At 42.1% G+C, this 18,687-nt stretch overlaps 1 protein-coding gene across 6 annotated transcripts in view; it reads right to left on the reverse strand.

Annotated features, from left to right (window-relative positions):
- KDM4C (lysine demethylase 4C) overlaps nucleotides 1-18,687 on the reverse strand; it is a 422,176-nt gene that overhangs the window by 349,601 nt on the left and 53,888 nt on the right. For all 6 annotated transcript variants that reach the window (XM_034773514.1, XM_034773513.1, XM_034773515.1 and 3 more), the window contains 3 exons: nucleotides 15,232-15,407; nucleotides 12,445-12,559; nucleotides 649-842 (listed from right to left, as the gene is read on the reverse strand). In XM_034773514.1, coding sequence (XP_034629405.1) covers nucleotides 649-842; nucleotides 12,445-12,559; nucleotides 15,232-15,407 — 485 coding nt within the window. The remainder of the gene's footprint in view (nucleotides 1-648; nucleotides 843-12,444; nucleotides 12,560-15,231; nucleotides 15,408-18,687) is intronic.

Genomic DNA, 18,687 nt, shown 5'->3' on the forward strand with positions numbered 1-18,687 from the left:
GCTTCATTTAAAATTAAATTAAAATGCAGAGCCCCCAGACCGGTGGCCAGGACCTGGGCAGTGTGAGTGCCACTGAAAATCAGCTCATGTGCCGCCTTCGGCACATGTGCCATAGGTTACCTACCCCTGCAGTAGATAATACAGACCCAATTCAATAGAACACTTAAGCACATGCTTAATGTTAAGCACTTAAGCAATCTCATTGACTTCAGAGGTCTGGTTATACATTTAAATGAACTACATGCTTATGTACTTTGCTCACATGGGTTAAGACACCAAATCTGTCCCGATGATTTCAATGAGGCCCTAATAAGAGTTCTCTCAAATAGTATCCTGGATTTCCTGATTCAAGTAATGCCTGATTAACTATTCGTTGTTTTTTCTGTTGAACTCAGTTGAGTCCCAGATTATTTTTCTTTTTAGCCATTTCCTTTAAAAGGAGAAGTTTATATTAAGGCCATTCTCCTTCAAACACAAGACTCAAATTTCATTACTTTCTGAGCTGCCCACCAAATCACTCCTATCTTGTTTTTTTAAATGGAGCTCCTCACCATGAAATAATTCTACCTCATCTGTTTGCTTTAGTCAGCTGAAACAAAAAAGAAACATCTTTCAAAATGAGCTTTCATTAAAAAAAATTAAACTTGCCATGACTTCGGCTCCCCAAAGTGGAGATAATTAATACTGTAGAGATCCATATCTTCAGTGTGCCATGCAAATGTTGTTTTCCACATGCCAAAATAGAGATACGGGGTATTTACACCCTCAATAGAAATTCCACAGTCTTCACCCACAACGTCCAATATTGTATTGAGATGGGCAATATTCCATTCATCAATATCCTGGAACAGAGACATAAAATACATTAATAAATACTAAAAGTAATATGACTACCAAATGAAAACACAATCTGCTGAAATGATTCCAAAAGGTATTTTAATTGAAAAGAGGAATGAAAAATAACAATTATCAAGAAATTTCAACAGTACTCAACATTACTAATTAAGTGGTATAAACCTTATCTAATGCTGCAATATATTAATACGCCAGTACAATATTATAAGCGCTTAGGGGGCCTGCTGAAGTCAACTGGAAGACTCCTATTGAATACAATGGGCTTTGGATCAGGCCCTAAGATTGCAAGATCTTCAGAGCAGAGAACACATTGTCCTAGAGGTTTGTACAACATCTAATTCATTGGGACCCCGATCCTGACAGGGGCTATAAGTGCAGCTACATTAAAAATAATTGCCAAAGAGAATAAAACTCTTTTGTAGGTATATACCTACAAGCTAGGACCCTGTTCAAAAAGGTATGGATGCATATTTTAATAGGTTCCAAAGTAAAAACACGCAATATGAAAGTGTTTAACAAACAGTAACTTAAAACAGACATTTTATTTACTTCTGAAAGTTCAACATTGCTCTGTAAAGGATGAAAAAAATAAAATCACTAAGTCACTTCAGAAACACTTTTAATCATAATAAAATATTGGACAATAAAATACTTAAGGGGAAATCTTCTGAGGAATTGCATGGAATTTCAGTTATTTTACCATCATTATAATCCATAGGAATTATGTATTTAAAGCCCTACATGTTGTTTTTGCTGTATTTTATATTTACCCATTAAGTGCAATTCTAATCTCAGATGCTAGAGTATGCATCACTGTGTGTGATGTAAAATAACTAACTGAGATCAGAGCTGTTCCCTAAAAGTAAAGAGAAGGAAATCACATTTTATTATAACAGCAATCACGAGTACCAGTAAGGTAGAAATTACTAGATATATAGAGATACAGAACACCAGGACATTCAAGCAAAATAATTTAGGCCCAACTCAAGAAAGCATCCCTATTTAGGATAGTACTTAAACATGCATTTAAGGGACCCTGATGATAACAGGACTTAAACACATGCTCACAGTTAAGCAAGACCAGATTTCTTCCCATCCTCTACTGAAGCTCTGCACAGTTCTGGGAAATCTCACTCTCAAGTTTGGGGAAAGGAGTGCTGAAATGCCAGCATCCCTACTGCGCAGAATTAAGATTGCAATACATTGTCTGTGATGTCTGGTGGTTGTGCAGTCGGCAAGGCAGCATCTCTGAGTAGAGGAGGAGAGGGTATGGATCATTAAGTGTCTTCATTTTCATATCCTTGCTTCAGAGGTTGTGTGTTACATGTGCAGCAACCTTAACTGATTCACAAAGTAGTGATTCTATGTATAAATTTCTGAGCTTCTTAGTTTTAGGAAGGATCTCTGACCACAAAGGCTACTTTAATGAAGAACAACATGGGCCCCTAAGATGGAGGTGCACATTCACAAAGATTCTGGTTTTTATTAAATGAGTTTATGCCAGCCAGAAAATAAAAAAAAATAAAAATAAAAAAAAAAATTACAGGGCCAGCCAGCAAATAAAACTCTCAGTTCAGGTTTTCAAGATTTTCTTCAAAACCACAAAGGCTACAAATAAAATTATTTTAAACAAAAGTCCAGATTCTGGTGTATAAATGTGACCTAAAATATATGTGATGAAGAAACAGTCAGTTATGAGGAGTATTGTCAATATCGCAAAAATTAACCTAGTTGTAAACTTAGGAAATAGTTTTTCCCTTAGATGCTGCTAAGAAAGTGCCCCTTTCAAATTAGTAATTGTATGCAGAGTATAAAAATCATGAGACTCAAAGTAAACTTAAAGGACCAAATTTAATTAATTTTTACTCAAATAATTAACAGATTTACTTGAAAATCCCTAGAAGAATAAATCTTTGCTCACAGATTATGTGTTGTAAATTTAGGGCAGATACACTGTATTCTTTCTACGGAACAAAGACACTGAATATCTGCTTTAAGTGGAAAACTGAAAACAACCTTAACCATGGAGATTCTATTGTGCGTCCATAATGTTGTTTTCTTACAGATAACCAACAAGGCATTAAGGTATACTCTTTTTATAGCCCTATCTTTTTATAGCCAGTCAACCTGTGGAACTCCTTGCCTAAGGAGGTGGTGAAGGCTAGGACTACAACAGGGTTTAAAAGAGAACTAGATAAATTCATGGAGGTTAAGTCCATTAATGGCTATTAGCCAGGAAGGGTAAGGAACGGTGTCCCTAGCCTCTGTTTGTCAGAGGGTGGAGATGGATGGCAGGAGAGAGATCACTTGATCATTACCTGTTAGGTTCACTCCCTCTGGGACACCTGGCATTGGTCACTGTTGGAAGACAGGATACTAGGCTGGATGTACCTTTGGTCTAACCCAGTATGGCCATTCTTATGCTCTTAATTTCTCCTACTATTCTGAGTCACCAATTTATCTGATACTAATTTCCTGTATCTATGGCTTTCTGGTCCTTTCCCCACCACTACCAATCAACACACTGCCAATTTCTTCCAAAAACAAGGCCAAATTTCCATATGAACATAGAAAAACAAATGAGTGTGGAATATACAAAATACACAACCCCTTCAGCCTATACATTATCTATTTGCATAGCATGGAAGTTCTCAGCCTGGAGGAAATGTTGATAGAGTTTGGACGAAAACATTTTAGGTGGTTATTAGCTAATGATGGTCTAAAAATATTTTGGCCAGTTTTTAATTTTTTTTTATCCTCTTTGAATATATAAGAAAATCAGTTTTATTTCTGCAACTGTAATGTTGCAAGATGTTACTTTATAAAATGGAAAATACTGTTTTGGTATTCCAAACATTTCAAAGCAAAACATTTGCTCAGTGTAATATGGAGTTAAGTCTCATTGACAATAATGTAATTGTGTTTAATTCTCACAATTGCAACACTGACAGCAAAGAAACCAGGAGCTCTAAAAGTGTTGCTCAGCTCCAACATCTCAACGCTTAATAAGAATACCTCTCAAAATTCAAAAGTCAACCGGCTATTTTATATTTAAATATCCAACATTAAATTAACAGTACACAGGCTCATTCATATGTAATGTTTAGTAGACAACCACTTGATTGTAGAAAAGCAGTTAGAATCCATTTATTCGTCATCCTTGGCATATGGAGAGAATGCAATCAATATTTATTCTGGGCATTTATGGAAAACAGTTAATATTTTTATTTAAAATCTTTCTGGAGCGAACCTAGATTATAAAAAATGTTATTTAATTGCAATAAAAAATATTTATATTTCTAATCTACGTATATTTTAGGAGCATATTTGTCAAATGTAATGGGTGTTTTTTTCAAAAAACACCTCAGGCAGTCTGACCTAAGGGACAAAGTTGTGCAATAAGAGGTTATTTTTTATTTAAAAGATGAAATACCCTTTTTCCCTGGTTATCTTATTCTGTAACAAAGAAGCAATTTTTTTTTAAGTTTCATACTTATAGTGCCTAATTATCTATAGCCCTTGCTGTAGCTCATTAGACTTACCTTTTATTTCCTCTGAGAAGTGCTGCCTGAACTTTCCTTTACAGCTAACAGTTCAAATGAAAGATCATTAGTTCCCTTTTTCCCCCAATATGTTGGGTGACTATGGGCTAGTCTACTCTAGAATCATGACACTGGCTCAGCTGTACCGATGTAGCTGCACTGCTGTAGCACTGCTAGTGCAGACGCTCTGTGCTGACAGGAGAGAGCTCTTCTATCGGCACAATTACTCCACCTCCCCGAGTGGCATCAGCAGGAGAACTTCTCCCACCAGCCTAGCACTGTCCACACCAATGCTTAAGTCGGTGTAACTTACACTGCCCAGGGAGGTGGCTTTTCCACAACCCTGAGCAACTTCTATTATAGTGAAGTAAGCACTAGTGTGTATAAGCCCTGTTTGTTACTTTTAACTACTGTCCAGTGTTCATATGGCTCTATTAACAGCATTTGAATCAACTTTCAACACACTGTGGAGATGGAAGTGGAAAGCTTGATGTCTCTAGTAAAGGTATGAAAACTCAGAGTCCTGGAAAAACTGACTCTTTTCTTTCTCAAGAGCAAAGAATCTTGTAGCTTTCAATAGCTCAAGCGAAAGGTCTAGCTTAAGATTTAAAGTAGGCTCAGGAGCTCTTCTGTAGCTTTCCATGATAAAAGTAAAATGGGTCCATGTAGAACTAACTACCATTCATTTTGGGTTTTTTTTAAAGGATAATTATCATTAGTGGTATGATACCATTCTTTGCTTCTCCTTTCTTCAGATCAACCAGCAGTCTGCTGTACTCTTTTTTTAAAAACTTCAAGGCCAGATTCCAGAGGAAATTTAAGACCGACACAACCTTTGTAGACCGGTCATCGGCCTACGACAGAGTCTGGATTTAGGGCTTGATGCTGAAGCTTGCAAGGATGAACCCCTGTCGCAAAACACCATGCCTGCTATGGACGATGCTGAGCAATAGGTGGCTGTGTGTCCACTTGGGCAACAAAGTCATTTCACCCTAGTTCCTCACCAATGGACTGCCACAAGGCTCAGTACTCGAGCCAATGCTTTTTAATGTCTGCACGAGCAACATGCCTCCAAAGTTGCATAGGCAAATGACCTCGCCTGGCAACACAAGCAGCCAACTTCGGTGACATCGAGTCCACCTTGACCAGAGACCTAAACCCAGGGAGGAATAGTTCCAGAAATGGAGGCTCAAGACAAATCCTCACAAAACAGCAGTCACCGCATTCCATCTTGTTAACAGGAACGCTAAGAGCATCCTAAAATTGACCTTCTGTGGCCACACTGTGCGACATGACCACACTCTGACCTATCCTGTAGTGAAGCTTGATTGCATGCTAACATTCCACAACCATCTGAAGAAGGTAGCTGCCAAGATGAAGACAATGGTCAGCCTGGTCCAGTAACTGGCAAGCATAAGCTGGGAAGCACTTGCATGCATGTTACAGACATCAGCGATGGCCCTTGTGTACTCTGTAGCCAAGTACGCTGCAACCGTATAGATAAGAAGTAGCCATACTCTACTTGTTGATGTCCAACTGACTACAACAATGCGGTGCATCACTGGAACCCTCAAGTCGACCCCAACACCCTGGCTGCCCATGCTGTCACACATTACTCCCACATCCATTTGCCATGATGCCACAACCCTTCGGGAATTTTTGAGGATGATGGAAAATGAATGTCTTCCCATCCACCAGGACCTTAACAACATCCCTCACCACCGCTTGAAGTCAAGTAAGCCCTTGTGGACCCACGCATTTAACCTTCAACAATGCAACTTCAACCTTCATGAAACCTAGAAAGCTGAATGGAGTTCACAAGAAGTCACAAACACCTAGTGAAAGACCCGGAGCAGCAGATTCATGGCTTCGATCTCCCACGAAGTTCCTGGATAAGCCTAAACCATATCCACACAAACCATGGAAGACGTGGATACTTGCTGCACAAATGGAAAATTTAAGACTCTCTAGTGTGCGACTGTGGTCACCCAGAGCAGACCATGGAACATATAACAACTTAATGCCTGATTCACAAATATTAATGAGGTATCACAGCAATACACTCTGCTACTCCAGACGCAATTATCTGGCTTAATCATCTAGATATAAAATTGTAGTTGTCGGTCTACATTTACATCAGCCATACGAAGAAGACAACTCTTATAGAGTTGTCCTACACCTACTTTGCTCTCCCAAAAATGCCAGCCTCAACTCTCCTGATAAAAGGAAGCTGGGTGATGTAATGAATAGGGAGGATTTTTTACTTTACATGGTATCCCAAGATTTAATTTTATTGGATTGGGCCAAAAAAAAAACAGAGCCAAATTTCAGTTTCATTTATGATCCCACTAACACCAGGTTTACAGAGCTATTGTAATACTCTTAGCATCCCCTAAACCATTAACAAAAGTTTATGACCCAGTCTCCTTAAAAAAAATTGCAATAAATCATAACAAACGGCCCTTTAAAATGTAGCCTTTGAAACAAACATTTTAACTGTTTACAATCCCTAAGTAGTGCCAGACTGTATATTAAGACTTAGATTACCTTAACAAATAAATACACACACCAGCTGGAAGTATGTTCTACCATGAGCCAATCAGTGATGCTCTGCCCCTGTCTTTCGTCTACCCTTTCTGTTCTTGTTTTAGGCATTTCTTTCTATTCCACCCTCTAATAATTGGTAAAGCACTTGTGACAGTCATAACAGCCAATCCCAGAGTATAAATATTTAGCCAATTTAATCCCAGGAGAGGTATGATTGGTGATGTTGATTCCTTCTCTCCTATGCCTCTTAAGAGCATAAGAACATAAGAGTGGCCATACTGGGTCAGACCAATGGTCCATCCAGCCCAGTATCCTGTCTACCAACAGTGGCTAATGCCAGGTGCCCCAGAGGGAGTGAACCTAACAGGTAATGATCAAGGGATCTCTCTCCTGCCATCCATCTCCACCCTCTGACAAACAGAGGCTAGGGACACCATTCCTCACCCATCCTGGCTAATAGCCATTAATGGACTTAACCTACATGAATTTATCCAGTTCTCTTTTAAACTCTATTATAGTCCTAGCCTTCACAACCTCCTCAGGCCAGGAGTTCCACAGGTTGACTGTGCTTGTGTGAAAAAACTTCCTTTTATTTGTTTTAAACCTGCTGCCCATTAATTTCATTTGGTGGCCTCTAGTTCTTATATTATGGGAACAAGTAAATAACTTTTCCTTATCCACTTTCTCCACACCACTCATGATTTTATATACCTCTATCATATCCCCCCTTAGTCTCCTCTTTTCCAAGCTGAAAAGTCCTAGCCTCTTTAATCTCTCCTCATATGGGACCCATTCCAAACCCTTAATCATTTTAGTTGCCCTTCTCTAAACCTTTTCTAAACCTTTTCTTCTCTTTTTTCCCATAGGTGCATCTACAGTAGAAAATGGCTTATTCCATTTTCAGTAACTGTAACTAGCCACATCAGTGCTATTTATTATCATTATTATTTATTATTATTATTAACAGTGTAAACTCTTGGGTAGACCTGGCACAAGCATTTTTACTCAAGGTCAGATGACATGGTGGCCACAGAAAAACATTTAGTGGAATGCTTCCCTACATTATTTCTTGAATCAACTGGATTGTCCTTCTCTTACAAAGTACTATAATTAAATATAAAAACAATAAAAGATGTGTACAGCATGGCATAATACTTCGACCTAACTAAGCCTTCTACGTTGAATTTCTTTTCTATAAACCCACAGTGTGTTTTCACAACAGTTACCATTTTAGGATATTTCCTAATTTTATAAATAATTTAATCTGTGAACAAAACAGAGACAGTTAACCATGAAATACAACACTATAAATACATTCAAGGGGTTCTGGTAATATAATAAATCACAAGAGCAAAGTTTGCTTCTTTATGTTGGTTGCCAGAACTCAAAATGTGTTTATAGCTTTGTTCCCTTTCCTATTTTTTATTCCATATAACAGACTTTACAGTTGTGTCCCTTCTTCTAAACCCTCATTATCCTTTGAGTTAAAGAGAAAAAGAACCCACCACTTGTTAATACACGGCAGTGTCATTTCAGTTGCTCTCTCCCATAACACCAGCAAGGTCTTGGATTTCAGAAATTCAACATTGCCAGTTTCTAATTAATTTTAAAAAGTTAAAATCGGGGGTGTACACGGCTTCAGAGATAGCTTTGTTAATAGAAAGTGAAAGTCATTGTGCAAAACAGACAAATCCTATTCAAAACCAGTCAGCTGGATGGCAACTGTTTTTGTTTGTTTTGTAAACAAAAGAGAAAGGACCTACATTGCTGCAGCTTTTGCCACTAATTTTGAAGATCTGAGTGCATGCTTATAAGGCATGGAAACATCGGTAATGCAGAGATCCAACACTACATCTATGAATTAGTGCATGTGCCTTCGGCTGGCTTTTTTTTAAAATGGAAATGCTTTGAGATATTTGCCTTATTGTTTTATGGTAAATTCAATGCTTGCAGCATGTTGTCTGCAATAGTTTCCCTAACTTTAAAAAACACAAACAACATTTGTTTCCATTATCACAAATAGCTTGTTATGAGAAATTAATTACACCTCCCCCTTTCTTTCACTGTTTGCCCACAACTGTACTACAGTTGCCAGGAGTACTACATCCATTCTTTCTTCATAAATAAAAATCTCTGAAATGGACAAACACGCAAAAGCAATCTCTAGATTCTAAATCTAGTTAAGAGGTTTCTCCCCTAGCTTGGCCTTCAGCACATTAGTTGCCCAAGAGCACCATCTGGTGGACAAAGAGTAATTTGGGAAATAAAAGTTCTGTCTAAAAAAATAATTTCCATTTTTATCAATGATTCCTCATCTTTTCTAGCTGGAACCTCCTCCCAGCAATGACTTGGTGCCAGGCATCACCTCTCACTTTCCTCCAGATCCCCTTGCGCCTTGTCCTGGCGTGGATGCCCCATCACACAGTGTGTCGGCCCCTCCTCTCTCTCCTGTTTTTTTCCCGTCCCTATTCCTTCGACCACTATTCCTCCCCGCCCCTTTTTTTTTTTTAAATGGTATTGCTTTTTAAATGGTATTGCTTTTATTCCACAGGCTGCTATTTTACTTCTTTTCCGCCCTGGTCACTTGTCCACACCTCTAATCATCTCCCAGTTTATTGTCTTCCCACTACCAGTCTCCACCAATTCTATTTCTGTGTTGTCATAATTCTCATCTCCTCCTTGGTCTTCTGGCCTCTCCCCTTGTATTCACTTGTTGCAGTGTAATGAAAACACAACTCATTGGGACAGGAAATCTTTGTCCGTGTGTCTCGACCAAAGCGGATAGGTGGTACTGGTTCCAGAAACACTTTTCCCTTTTGCACCTCTCCCTTAGACGTGATGGGGTTCATTTCACTCTGGAGATGCTTGTGTGATGTTGCCCTCATGACAGTTATCTTAACGATATCAAGATTTATTAAAACCACAGAGAAAATGGAATTAAACCAAAAAAAATGGTTCACATAATAGATTCACACGTCTCAAAGAAAAACTAGAGAAATCATTCCCAGTTTAGTTAGAGAGGAAAATAAGAAAAGTGAAAGCTTCTAACTTTTGAAAGCAATCCTTTCTCTCTACCCCCTTTTGGTCAGATTGTCTGCATCTCTTGCTGTCCAGAGAACAACAAACTCTTTGTGTGTCTAGAGAGCTCTCTTATCAAATCTTCCCCGATCCAGTGCTGCTACCCTAGCTTTCAAAACCAGTTTTCTCCAGTTACATGCATACATAATAGGGTTTACATGCACTGCTTTCTCCATGAGCTGGACCACTGGGGATACAAATATCTTTCACTGATTATTAATAGCTTTCAAAGACTTAACTACCTAGTTCAGATACCGTCTTTCAGACCACCTTGGCTGGTTGAATTTTAATTTTGGTCAGGCCTCCCATTAAACTCCCGTAAGCAATTTGTCTTTTGACAAACCCTCTGTCACAGGGCTTGTCTACACTTCCCGGATGATCAATGCTGTGGCGATCGATGCATCAATGGTTGATTTAGCAGGTCTAGTGAAGATCCGCTAAATCGACCGGCGATCCCTCTCCCGTCGACTCCTGTACTCCACCTGATCAAGAAGAGTAAGGGGTGTCAACGGGAGAGCACCTCCCGTAGACATCGTGTAGCGTGGACCCCGCAGTAAGTAGATCTAAGCTATGTCGATTTGAGTCACCCTATTCATGTAACTCAAATTGCATAGCTTAGATCGACTTTTCCCTTTAGTGTAGGCAAGCCCCAAGTTACACACTACTTCTCCTAGTGATTACAAAGATAGCAGGGAGCATTTAAAGAAGTGCTAAGCAGAACCATCAAAAAGTGGAGGAAACACAGACCCTTATGAAGGAAGGATTCACCCAGTAAGTTGGGAGACGCGCTTGTATTCTTACAAAAATAATTTTGCTTCTCCTTTTTGATGGTCTCATTGCTTAACTACTCCCTTAGGATATTATGCAGTTTCTTGAATGACTCTCTAAGTAGCAAAACTGATGCTGATAGGTATTTCACATTTCTCTGACTGTATAATGAGAGCTGTACTAACAGTCAGTCACTTGTGTCAACAACCAGCAAAATCCTACTTCCTCTAGAAATTTCCTTTCTCCGCTATTTCAGTCAGAAATAGGTAGTAATTCTAAGGGCATTTCTATGCAGCCAGAGACCTGACCAGCTGTGTAAACAGTATTGCAACTAATCTTCTAAGGTGAAGCAGTTGGAAAGATGAAGCTATTTCAAGACTTTTTTTTCCTCCAAAGCCGAAGAATGTTGGTTAAAACCGTATTAACTTTCCTCACAAGAGAAGAACAGAGGTAGGATAACGCATGAGGTGGTAAAAAGAAGGAACCTCAAGAACTAGAGAGGTCCAGAGAGTAGAATGATTCCTAAGGCCAGACAGAGGATCTGTACATAGCCATCTCGGAAGAGAATGATCTGACTCATGCAGGTTCCTCAGACCTAAGGTCAATCATAAACTTGCTAGGAAACTCACAAGTTCAAGGGACCTTGGGATTAACCTCTGATCCCATTCCAGATTAAATCAAAGTTGACCTTGACAGTTCTCAGATCCAAGCCCCTTCCTCAGACTAAGATTGCTTCTGAGATGACAAAGTGAGCATATCCAAGCAGCCAAGAAGAGAAAGACAGAAGAGGAATCAGCAAGTCTAGAAGAATGAAGTGTGAACTCAGAATCATCCCAGACCCACCAGGTCTAAAGCACCACACTCATCTCAGAAGTCAAAGGGGCAACAAACCAGCAACAGAATCACTACAGGAAATAAATTTTCTTTAGCGCTAATGTGGAGGAGGACTAATTCAGGTGAGTTTTGACACCGCCTCATCGAGAAGGAGTTTCAGGTAGCACTCATATTTGAAGAGGGCAAAATCATGCACATGCAGAACACCTTTTAAGGGAGTGTCCATCTTAACAACCTATCAGACATTAAAATACCACAGTGATAGGGGACATACAACACCCGAGTGCTGGTCTGCCCTAGACACCATCCCATTGCATGATGCGTAATACTTACAACCTGATTTTTGCTCCAAATCTGACAGACTATCAATTAGGGTGGATTTAGATTTGAATGCACACAATCCCACTCACTGGAAATCGACTGAGCAGAACCAATAACAAAAAGCACTGAGGTGGCAGGAAATGTGTAACAGAGCTGATTCTGCACAAACAAGTCTATATTTTTGAAAGATTGTAACTAGACAAACTAGTTTATCCAAAAAAATAAGCTGCTACAGCAAGATCTTATAGATACCAGAAATGCTTAGCTAAGGACAGTTGAGCCCCTCTAGCAGTGTTCAGATTCATAAGGGGGCACACTGCTTCCCAAGAGGGTCTAAAGCGCCTCATACTAAGGGCACGTGCAACTCAAAAGTGGGGATCTTGAGAGACAATTTTCAAGAGATACCTGGTTCTCAGCTGCAATACAAGAGTGCAACATTAACTAACCTTTCGGGCCAGGGTTGAGGGGGGGGAAATGACATGTATAAAACTATACATACTTCATCATAAATGCTCCCGTTGATATCTGCTCCATAGATCGGTGCCACAAAGGTTAAATTCTTCCAGTATTTACGCTCCAGATCTTCATAATCTATATATCTTGGAGTGCAGTATCTGCAGAGGGAGAATGAAATTAAAGGCCATGTTTCAGAGGACCTCAATTGAAAAAGTTGTCCTTTCACCCTCATGGTTTGGATGTCTCCCAACATCCACGTTCCTGATGTGCTCTATACTTGATTTTGCAGACCAAGTACTTTTAGACAAATATAAGAGTTTCACACTCTTTAGTCCTTTCACATATTCAACAGTCCTAAACCCATAGGTTTCATAGTAGCAATGCTTTCAAAGTAACACTGGGTAATGTCTTTCACAGGATTTATGTCGCTATTAGTCCTGTGCTACCCAGATAATTTGTCCCTGTCTCAACAGATGGAAGGAACTGCCTGTTCTGAGTTTTAGGCCATTAAGTGTGATTGTTGTCTCGCAAGGCTCTTGAAAGAGCCAATATACTACTAGTTGGTGGCCCTACAGTCTCTCTTCACCACCCCATCCTCCATTTTAGCCTACCGCATTTCCTGGGCTGGTGAAAAGGCACTACTGTTAATAGGCAATATGGTCACCAGTTCCTACCCCTGTACTGTAGAAGCATAAACACCGAAGAGTGTGCAAACACATGCTGGTTCTAGCACAAGTAGATCCTGCAGATTATCCCCAACAGATCCAAAAGGCAAATGTTCTGCCCTTTAGTAGCCCAGGCCAGAAGCAAGGGGAGGAATCCCAATGCTCCTGGGGCCTTGCTTTCCTTTCTCCCTCTCCCACATAAAGCTTTTTTGGGAGAAATGCACCAGTTCTTCCAGTTGGCAGAAATCTTTGGAGGATCTTGTCTTCATCCCTTTGCTTGTCCCAGACACATGGGGCATTTTTACATCCTTTTCTGTGGCCTGGGAAGATTCTTCTAACTTCCCATAGAGGGAGTATGCTTCTATTGCTATTGCCAAGCAGCCTACTCTGCCAAAACCTTTTCCTCAGGGTGTTTGGCCACAGTACTCCCTTATTTAGAAAGTCTTTAGAAAGGGAAATTTGCTTCCATAAATGCGACAACTTGAGAGGGGGAGAGAGTTCTAGATCAACTCTGCAAGCTCTTTCTGTTCAGACTGCTTGGAAGAAAACTTGGAAGTACAGGAAACAGGAAGTCATGCAGCTGACACAGCTCCTATTGAGAAGGATGGAGGAAGAGCCTCATGGTGAACTGACTGTCTCTCAACAAACAGGAGCTGAACCCCAGCAATCCATGAGTAACCTACAGACCAGGGCTTCTCTTAAATGCAGTTTATCACTCAGACTAGAGCCCTTCAGCCATGTTAAGATGACATCCACGTTCAGGGCATTCTCATCTGGGTATCCCAAATGAAGGGGAAAGCAATTTAGTGTCACAGAGATATGCCCATAGAAAGGAAGCTGTCCTCCACAGAAACCTGACCTCTTTGAAGAGAGGGGAAAAATCTTCTTTAAAGAAAGGTTAGGAGCTTCTGCTATTACATTGTTTAAGAAGAATGTAACAAGTTAGGAGGCTTTTTAAGAACTCCTAACTCATATAGCTTTATTAAATATAACAAAGCAATATGATATTATAGGTAGAGGGATAAAAATTCTAATTACAGATACTTCTAAAATATTTTCTATTATGGTGTGTGCAGAATTACAGTTCTGTTTGCACTCGTGGGATATCCTATGCAAGTGCATGGTTACGCATTATTTCACCACTTGTGAGTAAAAGGAACAATCCAAACTATGCCTATAAGACGTTTATATGACTACATGGCATTTTATATTCTATAATTTTATATATAGAAGTTATATTTTATATACCCCTATGCAGATGTGAGCATATAAAACAAATGATCATAGCAATCTAAACAGAGTTCATTATCAGCAGGATTTAAAGTATGCTGGATCATAAGGGGTCACAGACACAGGAAATTAAAATTTTAAAAAGTGAGCCCAGTTGCAGAGGTGCACTCTTTTAGTACCACCTTGGAGGAAAAGCCTTCTGGTTGGCTGCTTTACCCACTTGTCTGCCTCCTGGGGAAGAGCAGCCAATCAGGGATGCTGCAACAGGCAGACAGTTATTTCCCTTCTCCTCAGGAGCCCACACTATTCACGGGGGGGTGGAGGGGGAAAGAAGGCAGGGGGAAGTGAGCAGAAAGATCGCACCCACTCAGAGCAGTTCGATCAGGACAGTTCTACTCCCTCTTTCCCCACCCTCCTAAGAGCAATAAGACAGCTCCTCTGCTCCTTCCCCCTCTGCTCTCCCTCCCGTGCAGCACCTGGCCTGGGAAGGGTCTCCGTTCCAGCCTCCCTTCCCTCAGGCTGGTGGGAGGGGCTGAAGAATTCCAGGTGCTGCAAGAGGCGCACAGGTGAGGTGGGGGGCAAAATTGATGTGGGCACTGAAGGGGGTAGTATAAATATGGGGGTAAAATTGACTTGGGGCGTGGTGGGGGCAGAATTACTGGTAGAAAGGGGACAGAACAGATGTGAGGAGTGGGAGAAAAACTGATTTGGGGATAGGGGGATGGGTAGACGTTGGGGTGATGACTGACTCTCCATTTTTTTAAGACCATTCTAAGCACTGAGTAGTGCCTTCTACCAAGTCCTAGAAGAAGGACAAGGATGGCCTTCAGTAAGTAAGATAGACATAAAAATCACCTGGTGCCTAAAAAGGTAAAAATCACAGTGGGAGAAGGTTACATATTGTCCTTTCCAAACAGAATACTGAATATACATACTTGTCACTGTTGGCCAGTTGCCTGAACTCTTTCACGGTCATTGGCTTTTTCTGAATGTTGTATTGAGTGAAAAGCCCTGATTGACCAGTGACCATCTGCTGAATTGGAGCTGGAATCACTAGATCATCAATGTCGTCGTAATGTTTTCTCGGCTTCCACTCCTTGGGTGGGATCACCTGAAAAGTCAGAGCAGCAATACACCAATCAGCATAGCTACTGCTCATGTCAAAAATACTTTTGAAGTGGATGAAGAAACAAATAATTTCATTAAATCGAATACAGAAAACTTAGCAGATCTGACTGAAAGATTTAAAGATTTAAATACTGTAAGTTAAAAAAAATCTTGTTGTCCATGAACATTGAGAACCATCTAATTTAAACATAACATCTTCAATGTTTTTTAAAACTAGATAAAAGTACAGAGTTATTTGCTGAATGCCTTTCTCCATCTTCCTATCTGGGTTATTCAGCAAATCTTACAGAGTCTGGTCTATACACAATTTTTATTCCAATTTAAACTATTTCATTTAGGGCAGTGGTCCCCAATGCGGTGCCCACGGGCGCCATGGCGCCTGCTGGGGCACTTATGTGCGCCCGCCTAGTGCCCAGCAGGGGGGAGAAGCCATGGCCCTGGGCCTGCCAGGGACAGAGAACTCCAGGGCTGCAGGCGCCAGCGTTCTCGCTCCCAGGCAGGCGCGGCGATGCGGCTTAAGCTGGAGAGAAGCCGTGGCCCCGCGCCTGCCGGGGACAGAACTCCAGGGCTGCTTGGGGCGGCAAAAAGCCGGGAGGCAGCCCCGGCCAGAGCCCTGCCGCTGGAGAGCCAGAGCATCGTCCCCTGGAGACAAGCCCGGGCTGCGGCAGCGAGAGGGGCTCCCAGAGAGTGTGAGGAGCCGGGGAGGGAGGGAAGCGGGGCCTGAGATACAGGCAGGGAGGAGGGGTCCTGCTGCCGCCACCGCTACTGCTCTGAGTCTCCCCAGGGCGCAGCGGCGTTTTCCCGCCCGAGTGGGCTGTGCAGGACGCCGCCGGGCTGTGCAGGGGGCGCGGACCCCAGCTCGCACGCTGATGGGGCAAGTGGCTGGGCAGCCTGAGCTGCCCCCTCCTGCCCCCGGACCTAGACCGCTGCGCACCTCCCCTGCCTCAGTCCCGTGCTGCTTGCCCCAGGCCCCCACAGTGCCAGGGGCGGGGAAAGGCAGAGCCCGGCTCCAAGCGGGGCATACTGCCCCCGCCGGGGGACCCCCGTGGCTCGGGCACCTGGGGGTCAGTGTCCATCCTCTTGGTTCTGCCTGCATGGGGTTAAGGAAGCAGCTGTCAGTGCCTGCCCCTCTCAGCCCTTGCACCCCCCATCCTGCTCGCAGCCTCTTCTCTTGTACCTCCCCACATCGCTCCTTCGTCGAACCCCTTCCCCTTGTACTCTCCCTTCACCCTCACCTCTCCCCTTGTACCCTTCCCCAGACCTCTCCTCCCACACACACCCCTTCCCCTGCACCTCTTCTCCCACACCCCTCCTGATATCCCCTCTCCTGCTCCACTCTCCTCCGCAAGTACATCACACCCCGCTTTTCTGCTCCAGCGTAGAGCCCCCAAGCACTCCCACACCTGCTCCTCTGCCTGAACCCTCTTTACTAGAACCCCATCCCTTTCCCAGTACAAGGTTTGAGGGTTAGTCCCTATGCCTTCTATGTGCATTTGGGTGCGGGTGGGGGAGGGCACTGGTGGGGGGGGGGGGAAGGGGGGAGAACCCAGGGCTGGGGTGGAGGGCAGCCAAAAATTTTTTTGCTTGGGGCGGCAAAAAACCTAGAGCTGGCCCTGCCCCGGCAGGCGCCACCTAGTGCCCAGCAGGGGAGAGAAGCCGTGGCCCCGCGCCTGCTGGAGACAGAGTACTCCGGGGCTGCGGGCACCAGTGTTCTCTGCCCTCACGGCTTCACTCCGGCTTCTCTCTGGATTCATATATCATGTATATATATCGCTTCCTGGCTCTCCGAGCTCTGGTCAAGTGAAAAAATTCTTTAAATATGATTTTTTTGTATTATTTAATGTACAAATACAAAATAAGCCTTGAAAATTGTTGGTGGCCGCCCCACTCTTCTGAAATCATGAATGTGCTACTGGCCACAAAAAGATTGGGGACCACTGATTTAGGGGCATGATTTTTTTTAAACCAAATATGTTAAATTGGTATAACCCCTCATATGGATGCAGATATATTGGGTTACCTTAAACAGAGTTTATTCCCATAAATTTATGTAATAAAACTAAGTACAAAAACTGTGTACACACAAGCCCCAGTTGATTGTAAAGTTTGGGGGAGGGTGTTCGTTTCAAGTTCTGATTCACCCCGTCTGATTCCAAGTTCTGCTATGACTAAGCAGGCACCATGCTGTTCCCAGCCATCAGGAATTTTACAGAAGCCTGAGTTCATCCAAATGGTCTCAGACAAGTGTCTTGTTTTAGGGTATTGGGTAGTTTTGAAAAGATGTTTTCTATATTATTAGAGCCCAAATGGAACTCTCTCTAAATTCCAAATAGTCATAGATTCTAGGACTGGAAGGGACCTCGAGAGGTCATCGAGTCCAGTCCCCTGCCCGCATGGCAGGACCAAATACTGTCTAGACCATCCCAGATAGACATTTATCTAACCTACTCTTAAATATCTCCAGAGATGGAGATTCCACAACCTCCCTAGGCAATTTATTCCAGTGTTTAACCACCCTGACAGTTAGGAACTTTTTCCTAATGTCCAACCAAACCTCCCTTGCTGCAGTTTAAGCCCATTGCTTCTTGTTCTATCCTTAGAGGCTAAGGTGAACAAGTTTTCTTCCTCCTCCTTATGACACCCTTTTAGATACCTGAAAACTGCTATCATGTCCCCTCTCAGTCTTCTCTTTTCCAAACTAAACAAACCCAATTCTTTCAGCCTTCCTTCACAGGCCATGTTCTCAAGACCTTTAATCATTCTTGTTGCTCTTCTCTGGACCCTTTCCAATTTCTCCACATCTTTCTTGAAATGCGGTGCCCAGAACTGGACACAATACTCCAGCTGAGGCCTAACCAGAGCAGAGTAGAGCGGAAGAATGACTTCTCGTGTCTTGCTCACAACACACCTGTTAATACATCCCAGAATCATGTTTGCTTTTTTTGCAACAGCACCACACTGTTGACTCATATTTAGCTTGTGGTCCACTATAACCCCTAGATCCCTTTCTGCCGTACTCCCTCCTAGACAGTCTCTTCCCATTCTGTATGTGTGAAACTGATTTTTTCTTCCTAAGTGGAGCACTTTGCATTTGTCTTTGTTAAACTTCATCCTGTTAACTCAGACCATTTCTCCAATTTGTCCAGATCATTTTGAATTATGACTCTGTCCTCCAAAACAGTTGCAATCCCTCCCAGTTTGGTAACATCCGCAAACTTAATAAGAGTACTTTCTATGCCAATATCTAAGTCGTTAATGAAGAT

This window comes from Trachemys scripta, chromosome 6, assembly GCF_013100865.1.
Source record: "Trachemys scripta elegans isolate TJP31775 chromosome 6, CAS_Tse_1.0, whole genome shotgun sequence".
NCBI classification, from domain to species: domain Eukaryota; kingdom Metazoa; phylum Chordata; order Testudines; family Emydidae; genus Trachemys; species Trachemys scripta.